General features: G+C 34.8%; 1 protein-coding gene across 1 annotated transcript in view; it reads left to right on the top strand.

Annotated features, from left to right (window-relative positions):
• Positions 1 to 8,213: 8,213 nt before the first annotated feature.
• Positions 8,214 to 13,253, top strand: part of LOC110101543 (protein fluG) — an 84,437-nt gene continuing 79,397 nt past the window's right edge. The window contains exon 1 of the mRNA XM_020829474.2: positions 8,214 to 8,479. Coding sequence (XP_020685133.1) covers positions 8,315 to 8,479 — 165 coding nt within the window. The 5' untranslated portion in view covers positions 8,214 to 8,314. The remainder of the gene's footprint in view (positions 8,480 to 13,253) is intronic.

Genomic DNA, 13,253 nt, shown 5'->3' on the forward strand with positions numbered 1-13,253 from the left:
TCATTAAATTAGTAATAATTTATATTAAATTATATGTAAATTAAATTTAAATTAAAAATGAAATTAAAAAATTGAAAAATATTTAAATTTAAAATGATCATTTTATCATGAGTGTAAATTCTTATAATTATGAAATTTATATTTTTTTAACTCTTACGTGAGATTTTAAAATAATTCTTTTACTTAATTATATAAGTTTTATGTTTCATAGTTTTTTATCTCGTTTAATTTTTTATCTTGTATTTGGACTAATAACATTATTATTATGTTAATTATATTAAATTTCTCATTTAATAACTGTGATAAAGTGTTTTGTTGTAAGAAGTTGACCCATGAGCAGGGTCTGGACATGATATGTCTTTTGAAAAATCGCATACATAATTTAAACCTCAACCACCCTTGGTTTTGTTTAACCCACAAAATTTTTGATCTAGAGCTTAGCTTCAATAAATTTGAACATGCATCTCCTGGCTGCATTTAGATCAAGTGGAACTCTAAAAAAATTTCTTTTCCCCAACTTCCTCTTATAACCAAATGATCACCAGGATTCTTAAGTTTGGCTCACAGTAGACCTTCTTACTTTCTGTTGTCTATGCTTGAAACTCTTTTGAGGAATGATTTTTTCTGTGGGATGATTTGAGAAAATTGAACCCTAATGGTTCATTGCCTTGGGTGGTGCTGGAGGACTTTAACTATAGCTGCTTTCACTCTGGAAAATTAGGTGGGAATGAGATTGCTGCATCTAGATTGGCTCTGTTTAACTCACTCATCTTTGATGCTAATCTCTTGGAGCTTCCATCATCTAGTAACTTTCAAACTTGGTTTAATCACAGAGCAGAAAATTCAATTCATTTGAAGCTTAACCGTGTGCTGGTAAATGAAACTTGGATCAATAGCTTCCCTAATTCTCACTACATGGTGTTGAACAACCTTATTTCTGATCACTCCCCTTTTATTCTTAGAGTAACCACTAAGAGGAGAGTTAAGCATATATTCATGTAAAAATTACTAGAGCAAAATTCAAGATTTTGGAACACCCTTATGAATATTTTTTGTTTACCTTCTCAAGGGAGCCCTATTATCTACTTATATAATGAACTAAAGTTATTAAAAGAGAAAATCAAAACTAAGAATTGGATACCCTCTAATATGATTACAGCTAATTGTGCAACTTGTCTAATATTCAATATTAGTGTCAACTGCAAATTGACTATGCTCCCCTTAACATTATGTTTTGTAATAAGATAAAGAAGATTAATGTTTATCTTGCAATCTACAATTCTATATGGGCATCCTGAACAATTCAAAGGGCTAAAGTTAAGTGGAATACTAATGGGGAGGAAGACTTAAAATTTCTTTATTCTAAGATCCATAAGAGAAACTCTTTCAACATATGCGCTCTTTCAGCCTCTATTTTGAGATCTAACCATATTCGGGCTGACAAAATTCAAAACATTATAAATCACTTCAAGGATTTATATAACTCTCCTTCTTCAGAGTTTTATGACATTAACCTCATGCCCACGGGCAATATTGGTCATAGTGTTGCTATCTCTTATCTCATCATGCCTGTCACAAATGAGGAGATTCATTTGGTTATTATCTCTGGTTGCTTTACTTTTGCCTCTAGACCCTATGGTTTCACATATGATTTTTACAAAAAAAAAAAAAAAAAAAAAACTTGGAGCATTACTGGCCCTTTGAAGTGTAAAGCTGTTAAACCCTTCTTTCAAAGTGCTACATACCTAAAGGTATCGCTACTGCCATAGCTCTCATTAAACCAAAAAAAAAATCATGCTGAGAATATCCAATGCCTTAGACCCATGCTTTTTGCAATGTCTTCCACAAAATTATTGCAAAGATTCTTGCCACTCACATGAAAGTGGTTATGCCTGAGATCACTCATCAAAGCCAAGCTACTTTCATCCCCAATAGGCTTTCTATTGATAATCCTATTATGGTGGCTAAATTCTTAGTTTGTTCAAAAAGAACAACAAAAATAAATTATTTTGTGCAAAATTTGATATCAGGAAAGCTTTTGACATAGTATCCACTGAGCTTCTTTATGCTAGAATGGCCCATAAGGGTTTTCCACCCATTTTCATCAATTGGATTAAAGCTTGCATCAATGATATCCACTTCTCTATTTATATTGATGGAGCTCTAGAGGGTTTCTTCTCTTCCTCCTCTAGCCTACGGCAAGGATGCCCTCTTAGCCCTTATCTCTTTTATATCATTATGGATGATCTTTCTTGCCTCATTGATGAACCTAATGATGTTCAAAGGTTTCAAGGGTTTAATTTTGAGAGGTTCCACTTATCTCATTTAATCTATGCTGATGACTTGTTTTTTTTTTTTTTTTTGGAAGGCTGATATTCCTAACTGTAATTGCCTCATGAGAATTCTCAACACTTTTTTTAGCTTCTCTAGATTGCATCTTAACTTGCAAAAAAGTTATCTTCTCCTTTCTCCTCTTGTAATCTCCTACCATTTTGTATTCTCTTCAAATTCCAAATACTTCCACTAAAATTTCTTACCTAGAGATTCCCATATCTTTGAGTAGGATCAAGCTCTCTAATTTTTCTCCTTTGATTGATAAAGTTACTATCCTCCTTTTCAATTGGAAGGCAAGACTACTCTCTTTTGCAGGCAGATTATAATACATCAAATTTATTATTACCTATACGGTGACATATTTGATTAGAGTCATTAAAATTCCTAAAACTATTTGCAATGATATTGGAAAGTTATGCTCCAAATTTTGTTTCCGTTGGGATCATTGGTGTTTGGGTAACTCTATCTTTGTTAGATTTCCAGAATTTCCTATTAATTATGTTGGCAAATCTAATGCTAAACTGGGTGATTGGATGCATCACAACACTTGGGTTACCCCAGATTATATCAACCCCAATTTTAGAGATTTTGTCCATGGAATTTATGTTTCTACTAATAACTTGAACAATATATGTTGGGAGAACTTATAGAAAGTCAAATTCAAAGATCTCTCCTTAAAATTTTTTGCAAATAACATCACTTTTGACTGGCACCCTCTTGTCTTACACAAAAATACACTTTGAGATTTTATGTCTACACATGGATGGCACTTAGGGGAGGTTTTTAAACTATTGATGTCCTTTCTCAAAGAAGCATTCATATTCATGATTTATTATGCAAATTATACCATGAATGCTCTGAAACTCTCTCAAACTTATTTTTTGAATGTGACTTCTCTTTTAAGATCTTGACAAAATTTATTCCTCACTTTCAAAATTTCTTCCTAAGACCAACTGTTTTCCAAGCCAATGATCATATTGATAGGCTTACTGCAGCTAATAACGTTAAAAATGGTATGCTCATGATCCTAAATGCCACTATTTACTTCCTTTGGTTAGAACGAAATAATAGGTTTGTTAACTCTAAAGTTATTTGTGTTGTTACACTTGTGAATAAGATCTACAGAGCGATTTATCTTAAAATTACTAGATGGAAAAATGTGAGATCTTGAAGGAGATACTGAATTTGAAGTATATATGAGATTCTCTATTTTTTTAGGGGTTTTTTGTTATTTATGTTGGCTAACTATGAGATCAGTCCTGACATGGAGTTATGGGAAGTTTTTGTTGTTTGGTCTGCTATGCTCAATTACCTACTATCTAGTAGATGCTTTGGTTTGGCGGCAGTTACTTTTTCTAAATCTGCGAAGGCTATTCTTTGGCTCTTCTTGTTGCTAGATAAACTGTTAGTCCTTGCCTCTCAAGGATTGTTGCGTTATGAGCCCCTCGATTTTGAGCTAGTTGTTGCCTCATGTTGCCTTCTTTACTTTAGCAGGCTCTTTTTTGGGCCTTGGATAATGATGAAGCTTGTCATCTTCCCTTCAAACAATCTTCACGCAACCAAGGGAGCTTTTCCAATCCGATTTCAATGATATTCTTTACATTTTTCTAAGTCCAGGCCACACAGTTTATCTCTTTGTTTTTATTTTCATGCTTTCTTGTTTTTTATTGGTTTGATATCTTTATCATTTTTTTATCAGCCTCATATTTTTGTTGATGGCTATTTTCATCTTACACATGTATTCTCAATTTTAATTTTATAGAATGAGCTATGCCCTCAATTTCTCAAAAAAAAGAAGGAAAATCCATACTTAATTGATTTAAGAATATTTAAATTTGGATTTAGAGAGAGAGAGAGAGAAGAAGGAAAAACCCTTAGGGGCTATTTGGTATCAGATTTATCATGAGATTTAAGTCAAATTTACGCTAAATCCAGCCAAGAAGTTTTTTCTTTTTGTGCTGGTTAAATCCAAGGATTCCATAAATCCCATATTTATGGATTTACGGCTTAAATCCCAGATTTACTAAATCCCTCGGTTCGCAGATTTAACGGGATTTAACATTAAAAGTATGCGAAAGGGAGAAAGTTAACTTCACAGCCAGCGAGCTCGTGTTCTTGCTTCAGATCAAAATGTCCTAACTTCCGATCCAATAGGAAGGGAAAGTCGTCAAAGGAGCAAAGTCGAACATCCACGAAGGAGCCGAAGAAGTGACATGTTCAATCTCTACACCTCCTGTTAATCAACGAAGTGGAACAGAAACAATGAAAAGAGAGGATGAAAGGCCAACCCTAAACATCTAGTTATTTTTTAATTTATAATGATCTTTTTCACATTTAAATCCTTAATTGCCATAAATCCTTAAATAAATTACCAAACAGTTTCTCAGGATTTAATATTTGACATATCAAATAGTTTTCGGGATTTAACACATTTCAAATTTATTAAATCTAGATTTACAGGATTATCTTTATTAACACTAGAGCATGAACTTAGGAAAGAAGCAGTAAGAAGGTGGATCACCCGTAAGAAATCACGAGGAGAGAGAAGCTCTGGGAAAAGAGGTGATTCTAGGGTTTTGAGGTTTGCGTGGGCAAACGATGCCCTAATTTGTTCGATCGCTTCATTTTTCTTTGTATTTTTATGGATCTTGCGAAAGATTTTTAAGACTGGTTATTTATCTAAAGCTGCTAAAGCAACAACTATTACTATGATCCCAAAAAATAGTAATGCATCTCAGATTTCTGATTTTCAGCCTATTTCTCTTTGCAATGTGTTTTATAAAACTATTGCTAAAATTCTTGCTATAAGAATGAAGGATGTTATGCCCTTGATAATTCATTATAGTCAATCTACTTTCATAAAGAAAATGATCTCTACTGACAATATTATTCTGACAGCAGAATTATTGAGAGAGTTTATCTGTCAGAATAAAGAGAAATTATTCTGTTCCAAGTTGGATATTTATAAAGCTTTTGATTCAGTTTCTAGGGATTTTCTTTTTAATAGGATGGCTCAAAAAAGTTTTCCTCCAATTTTTATTTCTTGGATTAAAGAATGCGTTGAAGATATTCATTTCTCTATTATCCTTAATGGTGCTCTTAATGGTTTCTTTTGTTCTTCCTCTTGTATTCGACAAGGATGTCCTCTTTCCCCATATCTTTTTTGTACTGTTATGGATGCATTTCCAAATCTTCTTGAGGACCACTAATATGCTTACTTTTAAAGGTATTATAGCCGGTGAGAACTCCATATCTCATTTATTATATGCAGATGATGTTCTAGTTTTTGGTAAAACTTATATTAGGAACGCTTATAAGCTAAATGGGATTATGGACTATTTCTATAAAGTTTATGGGCTTAAGATCAATTAAGGTAAAAAGTTCCATTATTTTTTCTAAAAATTGTGGTTTGGCACAAGATATTAGTCATATGCTGGGAATCCATATTTCCCAAAATTCTTTAAAATATTTAGGTATTCCTATTTCTTGTAAAAGGCTTTTAATTTCTGTTTTTCAACCTTTGATGAATAAAATTATGGATATGCTTGCCGATTGGAAAGCTAGAATTTTATCTTTTGCTGGTAGAGTTCAATATATTAATTTTACTATTTCCAATATTGTTTCATATTGGATTAGAGGGCTTTCTTTACCTAAAGCCTATTTCAATTTTTTTAAAAAAGCTTGTTCTAGTTTTTTTTTTTTTATGGTGAGATTAATGTTAGAAGGATTCATATGATTGCTTGGAAGGATGTTTGCAAGCCTAAGAAAGCGAATGGGCTTGGGATTTCTAATCTGACTGCTTTAATGTTTGCATTTAACTATTCTATTATTTGGAGGATTGTTAATGATCTGAGCTTGCTTGTGGTTTGGGTTAATTTTAAGTATATCTCTTGTTGGAAGCCTTGCTCTCATAAACATTCTAAATTTTGGAAAGAACTGTGTGGTATTGGTAGAGTTATTAAAGATAATATCTCCTTTAATTTGGTAGAATCTAGTAAATTATCCCTTTTTTGGGATCTTTGGATTAAAGGAAAGGCTCTGCAGGACATTCTTTCTTCTCATGAGGCTTCTTTTTTACATAACAAGAAGGGGATAATTGAATTGATAATGGTATCTAGGTTATTCCCAGTTATATTCTAGATAATATTACTCAGGAAATTTTGAAAATTCTAATTCTTAATCAGGTCTCTTCTTCGATCTCTTGGGATAAGGTTCAGTTGCCTGTTTTTAAAATTTTTTATTCTTTTTTCTTTATTAATATTAATATGGTTGATTGGTTTAATTATGTTTGGCACAAAAATTATGCTTTAAGATTCTCTTGTTTTGCTTGGATGGCTATGTTGAATGGGTTAAAAACGACATATCTTTTGATTAAGAAGAATATTATAGTGCCTAATAACTGTATTCTTTGTAATAGTGGAAGTGAAAGTCATAGACATTTATTTTTGAATGTGACTTTTCCTTTCAGATTATTTCTAAGTTTGTGCCTAATATTAATTTCTTTATGCTTAGACCTAATTTAATTCAAACTTTCGAATTTATTTGGAATTCGAATTGGAATACACATGCAAAAAGTCTTTATTTTTTTATACTTGTTGTACTCATTATTTTATTTGGAAAGAGAGAAATTGCAGAAAATGGAGAATAAATTTAGCTCGTAGGACTCCATCTACAATCATATCAGGTTTGTGGTTCAAGCTAAAGTTTTTAATTGGGTCTCTTTGCCCAAAATTCGACACAAGATTAACAAGATGTGGTGGTTTGAGTATTTTTTTGATTATGATGTTTGAGCATTTTCATATTTTTTTTGTTGGATGGCTAGTTAGCAACCAGTTTTTGTTTGAAGGTTAATCTAGTAACCATTGAGATGGGGGAATTTTTTAAAAAATATGTTTTTCTTCCCTTGCTGAGTCAAGGGTCTTAAGGCCCCTTATTTTGAGGTTATTTCTTCCTCTGGTTCCGGTTGGGAGGATATTGTTTGAAAGCGACTCTTCATTCCTGCTTCTCGGTTTGGTATTTCAGATTCTGGAATATTGGTTATTTGGCCTATTTTGTCTAGTGTGGTAGTTCTCTTGATTTTTGAATATGGAGGATCTTCTGAAATTCTTATTCTGGGAATTTTGGGTTTGTATGGCTGTAATGAATTTTGTTTTTCTTGTTTCCTCTGATACTGTGGATTTATTTTTATGTGCAGGAGGTTTGGAATGGTTCTGGCTAGTTGGAAGACCAGATTGCTGTTCAAGGATGTTTGCTTGGTTCTTTTGGAGAGCCTCCTTAAGTTTTTTGACATTCTGGTTTTGGAGCTGTTCTTCTGCTTTAGTTCAATTGACTATTTTTTATTGTTCATCTGAGATCACTTGTTGTTGCTGATTTTAGGTTGTTTTTTGTTGGAGTTTTTCTTCTAGTGGTTTTTATTTTTCATTTAGTTCTTGTAGAACTTTATTTTTTGGTGTCTTCTACTTCTAGGAGATTTTAGGTTCAATTTAATTTTTTCTTTTTGTTATTCTGTTCTTTTTCGTAAGTTTTTTTATTTGTGGAATAAAATTAGGAATGTATGCCCCTATTTTTTCAAAAAAAAAAAAAAAAGGTTTAAAGAATTTACTAAATCACATTAAAGTTAAATCCCACTTATTGCGAAACAGCACCTTAAAATGGGCAAATTATTAGGTTCAGTCACCGGACCTATTTCTAGGTCCAAACATTTAATAAAAATTTGCCACATGGACCGCGCTTTGATTGTGTTTTGACTATGATTTTGATTGTACTTTAATTGTACTTTAACTGTATTTTTGACTGCCATTTTTTGACTCAAAGCATAATACAATGTATTAAATTTTGTAGTGAATGTCAGGATCTACAAAAGTCCGGTGATCGGACCTAATAATTTGCCTTTAAAATAAACGAAGCCGTCGCTTCTGACATCTTACGTGAGCTAGGTCAACTGGCCAGCGAACGGAGAACAGAGCAAGACGGAAGGGAGATGGCCAAGTACGGTGAATTGAGGAAGGCGGTGGATACAGTGACTGCAGTGGACGCTCACGCGCACAACCTTGTGGCCATTGATTCCGACTTCCCCTTTCTCCACTGCTTCTCCGAAGCCCAGGACGAAGCACTAACATTCGTTCCCCACACTCTCTCATTCAAGGTATCTTTATCTATGTACCAGATTGGCTTTCGAGATTCCTTCTTCCCAGAGCTCGGCTTTGGGGACCACCCCAATTTGTAGTTATTATTTTCCCTTAGTGGGCAAAAGGTTCCTCTTGTTTGAGCCTTTGGGGAACACCCCAATTTCGTCTTTGTTTCTTGGACTTTGGTGGGAAAGGGCATGGTTTGGGATAGGTCGTAATGATTCTTTTATCAGAAATTTATGACATCGGGGAAAACGATACAGTGGTTCTTTAGTCGTCGAGCCCCCTGAAATTGTCCATTTGTTCTTGTTTAAATTAGAAAAAGTACTATGTTTTTAGGCGTTATGCCCGATTTCCCTGCCCTTGTTTGATAAGTCTTTTTCAGCTTGGGGACAAAGTTGATAACACTGTAATATCCCTTGCAAGGAACTATTTTGGGCGGGAGCCTGGAAGAGCAGTTCTTTTGTTGAGGGATGCCGATTGAGCTTTTATTAGGCAGGTCAAGTAGGGATTCTAGTCCTAAGAAAATCAATTTGAACGTTTATCTCTCATGGCGTGTAAATATTCAGGTTGGATTAGGGGTGTAACCGAGTCGAGTCGAGTCGAGTATTAGCCTTATCAAGCCTGGCTCGTTTGATCCTTAATGAGCTCGAGCTCGAGCTCGAATTCGAGCTCAAATTATCAAGCTCGAGCTCGTCTCGAAAGCTCGAGCTCGTTTAAAAAGCTCGAGCTCGAGATCGACTCGTTTATAAATTATCAAGCTCGAGCTCGACTCGAAAGCTCGAGCTCGTTTAAAAAGCTCGAGCTCGAGATCGAGCTCGTTTAAAAAGCTCGAGCTCGAGATCGAGCTCGTTTATAGGATGAATGCAGCGTAAATGGAATTGAGAACCATGATTGCTTTTGAAGAATTCCAAATGTTCAAAACCCGTTCTATCATGTGTTTTCAGTCACCTGAAATTGTTTCTGGAAGTTTGATGGAACTAGAAAAAGTAAGACAAGATTAACGTAATACCAATTGTAACAAACTGTGCTAATCACAGATAGGGAAGTAGGCATTACTTGTACCATTCCATCATCATAGTTCATAGAAAATTGCTCAAGCAATCCTAGTTGTCTAAGCAATACAAATTATGTATTAAGATCTTATAACAGCTATACATTTCCTATATATACTCAATTGTATATGGTACGCATTGAGATAGTGAAATAACTATTTTCCCTTCTTTTCTTCTTCTTCTCCTCAGTCCTCACTGTGACCTTAGCTTATGCTCTTTGCTTTAGTTTCGCTCTTTATAATATTAGAGCCATTTTTGCCTTATAGGCATTTTGGCCTTTTTTCCCTGCAAATTGTATTGAGCAATCATCATCTTCCTTCTGTAACAATGCTTCCAATCTCTTGAGTCTTGACAATGAACAAAACTATAATCTTTCCTATCAAATTTGTTATGTACAACATCAAGCAAATAAATCATCAATACTCGATTTACAAGCTATAACTATCCCATATGGAGGTCTCAAATACTCAAAATATTCATAGCTAATGGCTATGAAGGATTTGAATGGTTCCACCACACCCCCCAACAAGGTGATAACCACTGTAGGAGGATAACTCTTCCTCAATCGTGTCTACAACACATGTATGTTGATAGACCAAAACATAGCCATATCACTCTACTCTATTGTCTCTGCTTATATTCTTCTCTGCATCTTAAATCTAGACTCGTGATTGGAAATATGGATTACAATCAAACATTACCTATAGTCACACACCATCCAATTGAAGAACAGCCCCCTTCCTATTGCTATGAAGAATCACACAATTAATCAACCAAATTGCTGCCAATGATTCTCAAATTGACAACAGAGCTATCATCCTCTATATTCTAAATAGCTCACTCCGTATATATCACTCCTTTAAAATAGTCATTTGCATCAAATATACCACTTACAAGCCCAGATGACCTCTATTCTCTTTTATGTAATGAGGAATTAACATTGTTGATGACATTGCCAAGGAACAACCCATGCTCTACTATTCTATTGGTTGCGGTCTTGTCACCTTCACTCTTGGCCGAGGCACCGCTCTATTTCAACAATACAAAGGTGGTTGGTAGCACACTTATATGCCAAGTCCACAACAAAATCAAGCATTCGACATTCAATTGCTGGCACAAATCAAACCTTAACTACTAGCCATCTTAGTCAACCTCTATGGTTCTTATCACTTCACACAAAAATTCTTCTTTCGATTGGTATCTTGACTCCAATGCTACCTCCCACCTTAGCACTCATTTGTAGCACTTCTCTATCTATCAAGCCTGTGATAAAGTCTTAATGAGTAACAACACATCCCTACCCGTGGTCAGCACCTGACAAAGCATTTTGCCGAGTCCTCACCATAAGCTTTTCTTATCACATACCAAATCTTTTCTATAATATACTTTCCGTACATAATCTCATAGTTGACAATCACTGTTCCATTTTCTTTGGCACCTCGACTATCACATTATGGACCTGAAGGCAAATAAGATAATCTCCTAGGGACTATTCCATGAAGGCTTATATCCAATTCGCCTCCTCATACTCGCCATCAACATTTTCGTTCTCCTGATTACTTGAATTTCTTCCAATATATGGCATAGCCTTCTCAATCACCCCAACATCCAAACAACTTCAATTATCTCCAAACAAAACACCGACCTCAACATTCCTCTCTGTGAACTTTCTTGCAGCTTGTGCACTTGTACCAAGAGTCATTGCTTATCTTTTTCTAAGTTTAGCAATCATTCGTATGAATCACTGGAACTAATTCACACTAATATATGGGGAAGGTCCCACATTATTTTCATTTATGGTTATAGCTATTATGTTTCACTTAATGATGACTTCTCCAAATTTGTTGCATTTTTTACACATATGTTGAGTCTGAAACCACTTAGAACTTTGTTCTATTCAAAATAATGGTGTAAAAATAATTTGATACTCTCGTAAAAACTTCTTCTTTGATGGGTGTATTGAGTACACCAATCACACCCTTCAAACATACCTAGCCACTCAAGGCATAGGCTATCAATGCAACTATCCATATACCACTAAAGAAAATGGCCTAGCTGAATGAAAACATCATTATCTCATCATAATAATCTGCAACCTACTGCATGAAGCTTATCTCCTATATTATTTGTAGATTGAATTCCTCACACTGTCATACCTCATCAATTACATGCTATGTACATTCACAGATTATAAATTTCCCTTTTGTCTTCTGTATAGAAAAAATTAACATATAATCATCTCAGTATATTTGCTTGTAGCTTCTTTCTTGGCTTCAACCGCACTTGGCCCACAAGTTTTCCCCTCGTATATGTCGTATGCCATGTGTCTTTCTCAACCACTCATCCATGCACAAAAGGCTTCAAATATGTTTTCCCCACATATGGCGAAATCATAATCACTTGCATTATTGTATTCAAATGAAACCACCTTTCCCTAACACCGAGAAAATCTACCAATTATCCTAGCAATCTCATCAACCAATTCACTGCTTATCTCATTCCCAACTCCACTTTGTTGCTATGTCTACCTACACTACCTGAATGCCCTTGTCCCCATCACTCCTCCCAAATCTACAAGCACCTCTTGTCTTACTAACTTGATCGACTCTCTCATCTCTAGGAGTCATGAATCCTCATCCCCTTCACCTCCTCTTTGCTCACCTATCAATAATCACCCCATTCTTAGAAGGTTGAGAATAGGTTCCCTCAAGCCATGCCTCATTTTTAATCTAAATCATTTTCTCTACAACCCATAAGAACGCCCTTGCTACTCTTATGTCATTCGTCATCCTTATTAGACTCATGCCATTTCTCAAGAGTTTGATGCCCTTTAATGACAATGAACTGGGAGTCTCGTTCCTCGGCCGCCATATCAAAGAATTCTTGGTTGCTAGTGGACCTCTAAGGCCAAACTTCTCATCGTTGGTTCTATAACTTGGCACCAGGTTTGCCTTATGGGTCAAGATTTTAAATAGGAATATGACATTGATTACATCAAAACATTCAATTTTATCGCAAAAATGCCCACCATTAGAATCTTACTCTCAATATCCTTATACTACTGCTGAACATTCTTCAATGAAACCTGGACAATGCTTTTCTCCATGGGAAACTCAATGAGATAGTTTACATGACACAATCTCTAGGCTTTTGTGATCCTCAACACTCGCAGCATGTATGCCTATTGAAGAAAGCTATCTATAATTTAAAACAAGGTCCCTGCAAATCGTTCACATCCTCCTCGGGACATCTTCAACAAGGATTTAAAACTAGCTCAATTGATCCTTACCTTATTAATCAACAACCATAACAATAGTTGTTGTTCATTTACATCGATGATTTTCCTTATGAAATGATAAATTGACTATTGCTTATCTCGCCCAAAATTTGTACAACAAATTCATCATGAAGAATCTTGGTTCAATATCTTGTTTCTTAGTATTTAGGTCACTAAAACACTTACAGGCTACTTCCTTAACCAAGAAAAATATGACAAGGAAATTCTTCAAAATCTAAGTATGTCCATTTGCAAGCAGATGCTCACACCACTACCGTCCCAACTCCCTTCTAGAAGTGACAACAAGAATGTCTTTGGCAATCCCTTCTTTGTCGACATCTCATTAGCTCTCTTCAATACCTCACCATAACCAGTCCTGACATCTCCTATGTCATCAACCTCCTCAGTCAATAAATGCATGCTCCTCTTAACTCTCACTTACAACTCAAATGTCTCTTT

Source organism: Dendrobium catenatum, unplaced genomic scaffold, assembly GCF_001605985.2.
Source record: "Dendrobium catenatum unplaced genomic scaffold, ASM160598v2 fragScaff_scaffold_600, whole genome shotgun sequence".
Lineage (NCBI taxonomy): Eukaryota > Viridiplantae > Streptophyta > Magnoliopsida > Asparagales > Orchidaceae > Dendrobium > Dendrobium catenatum.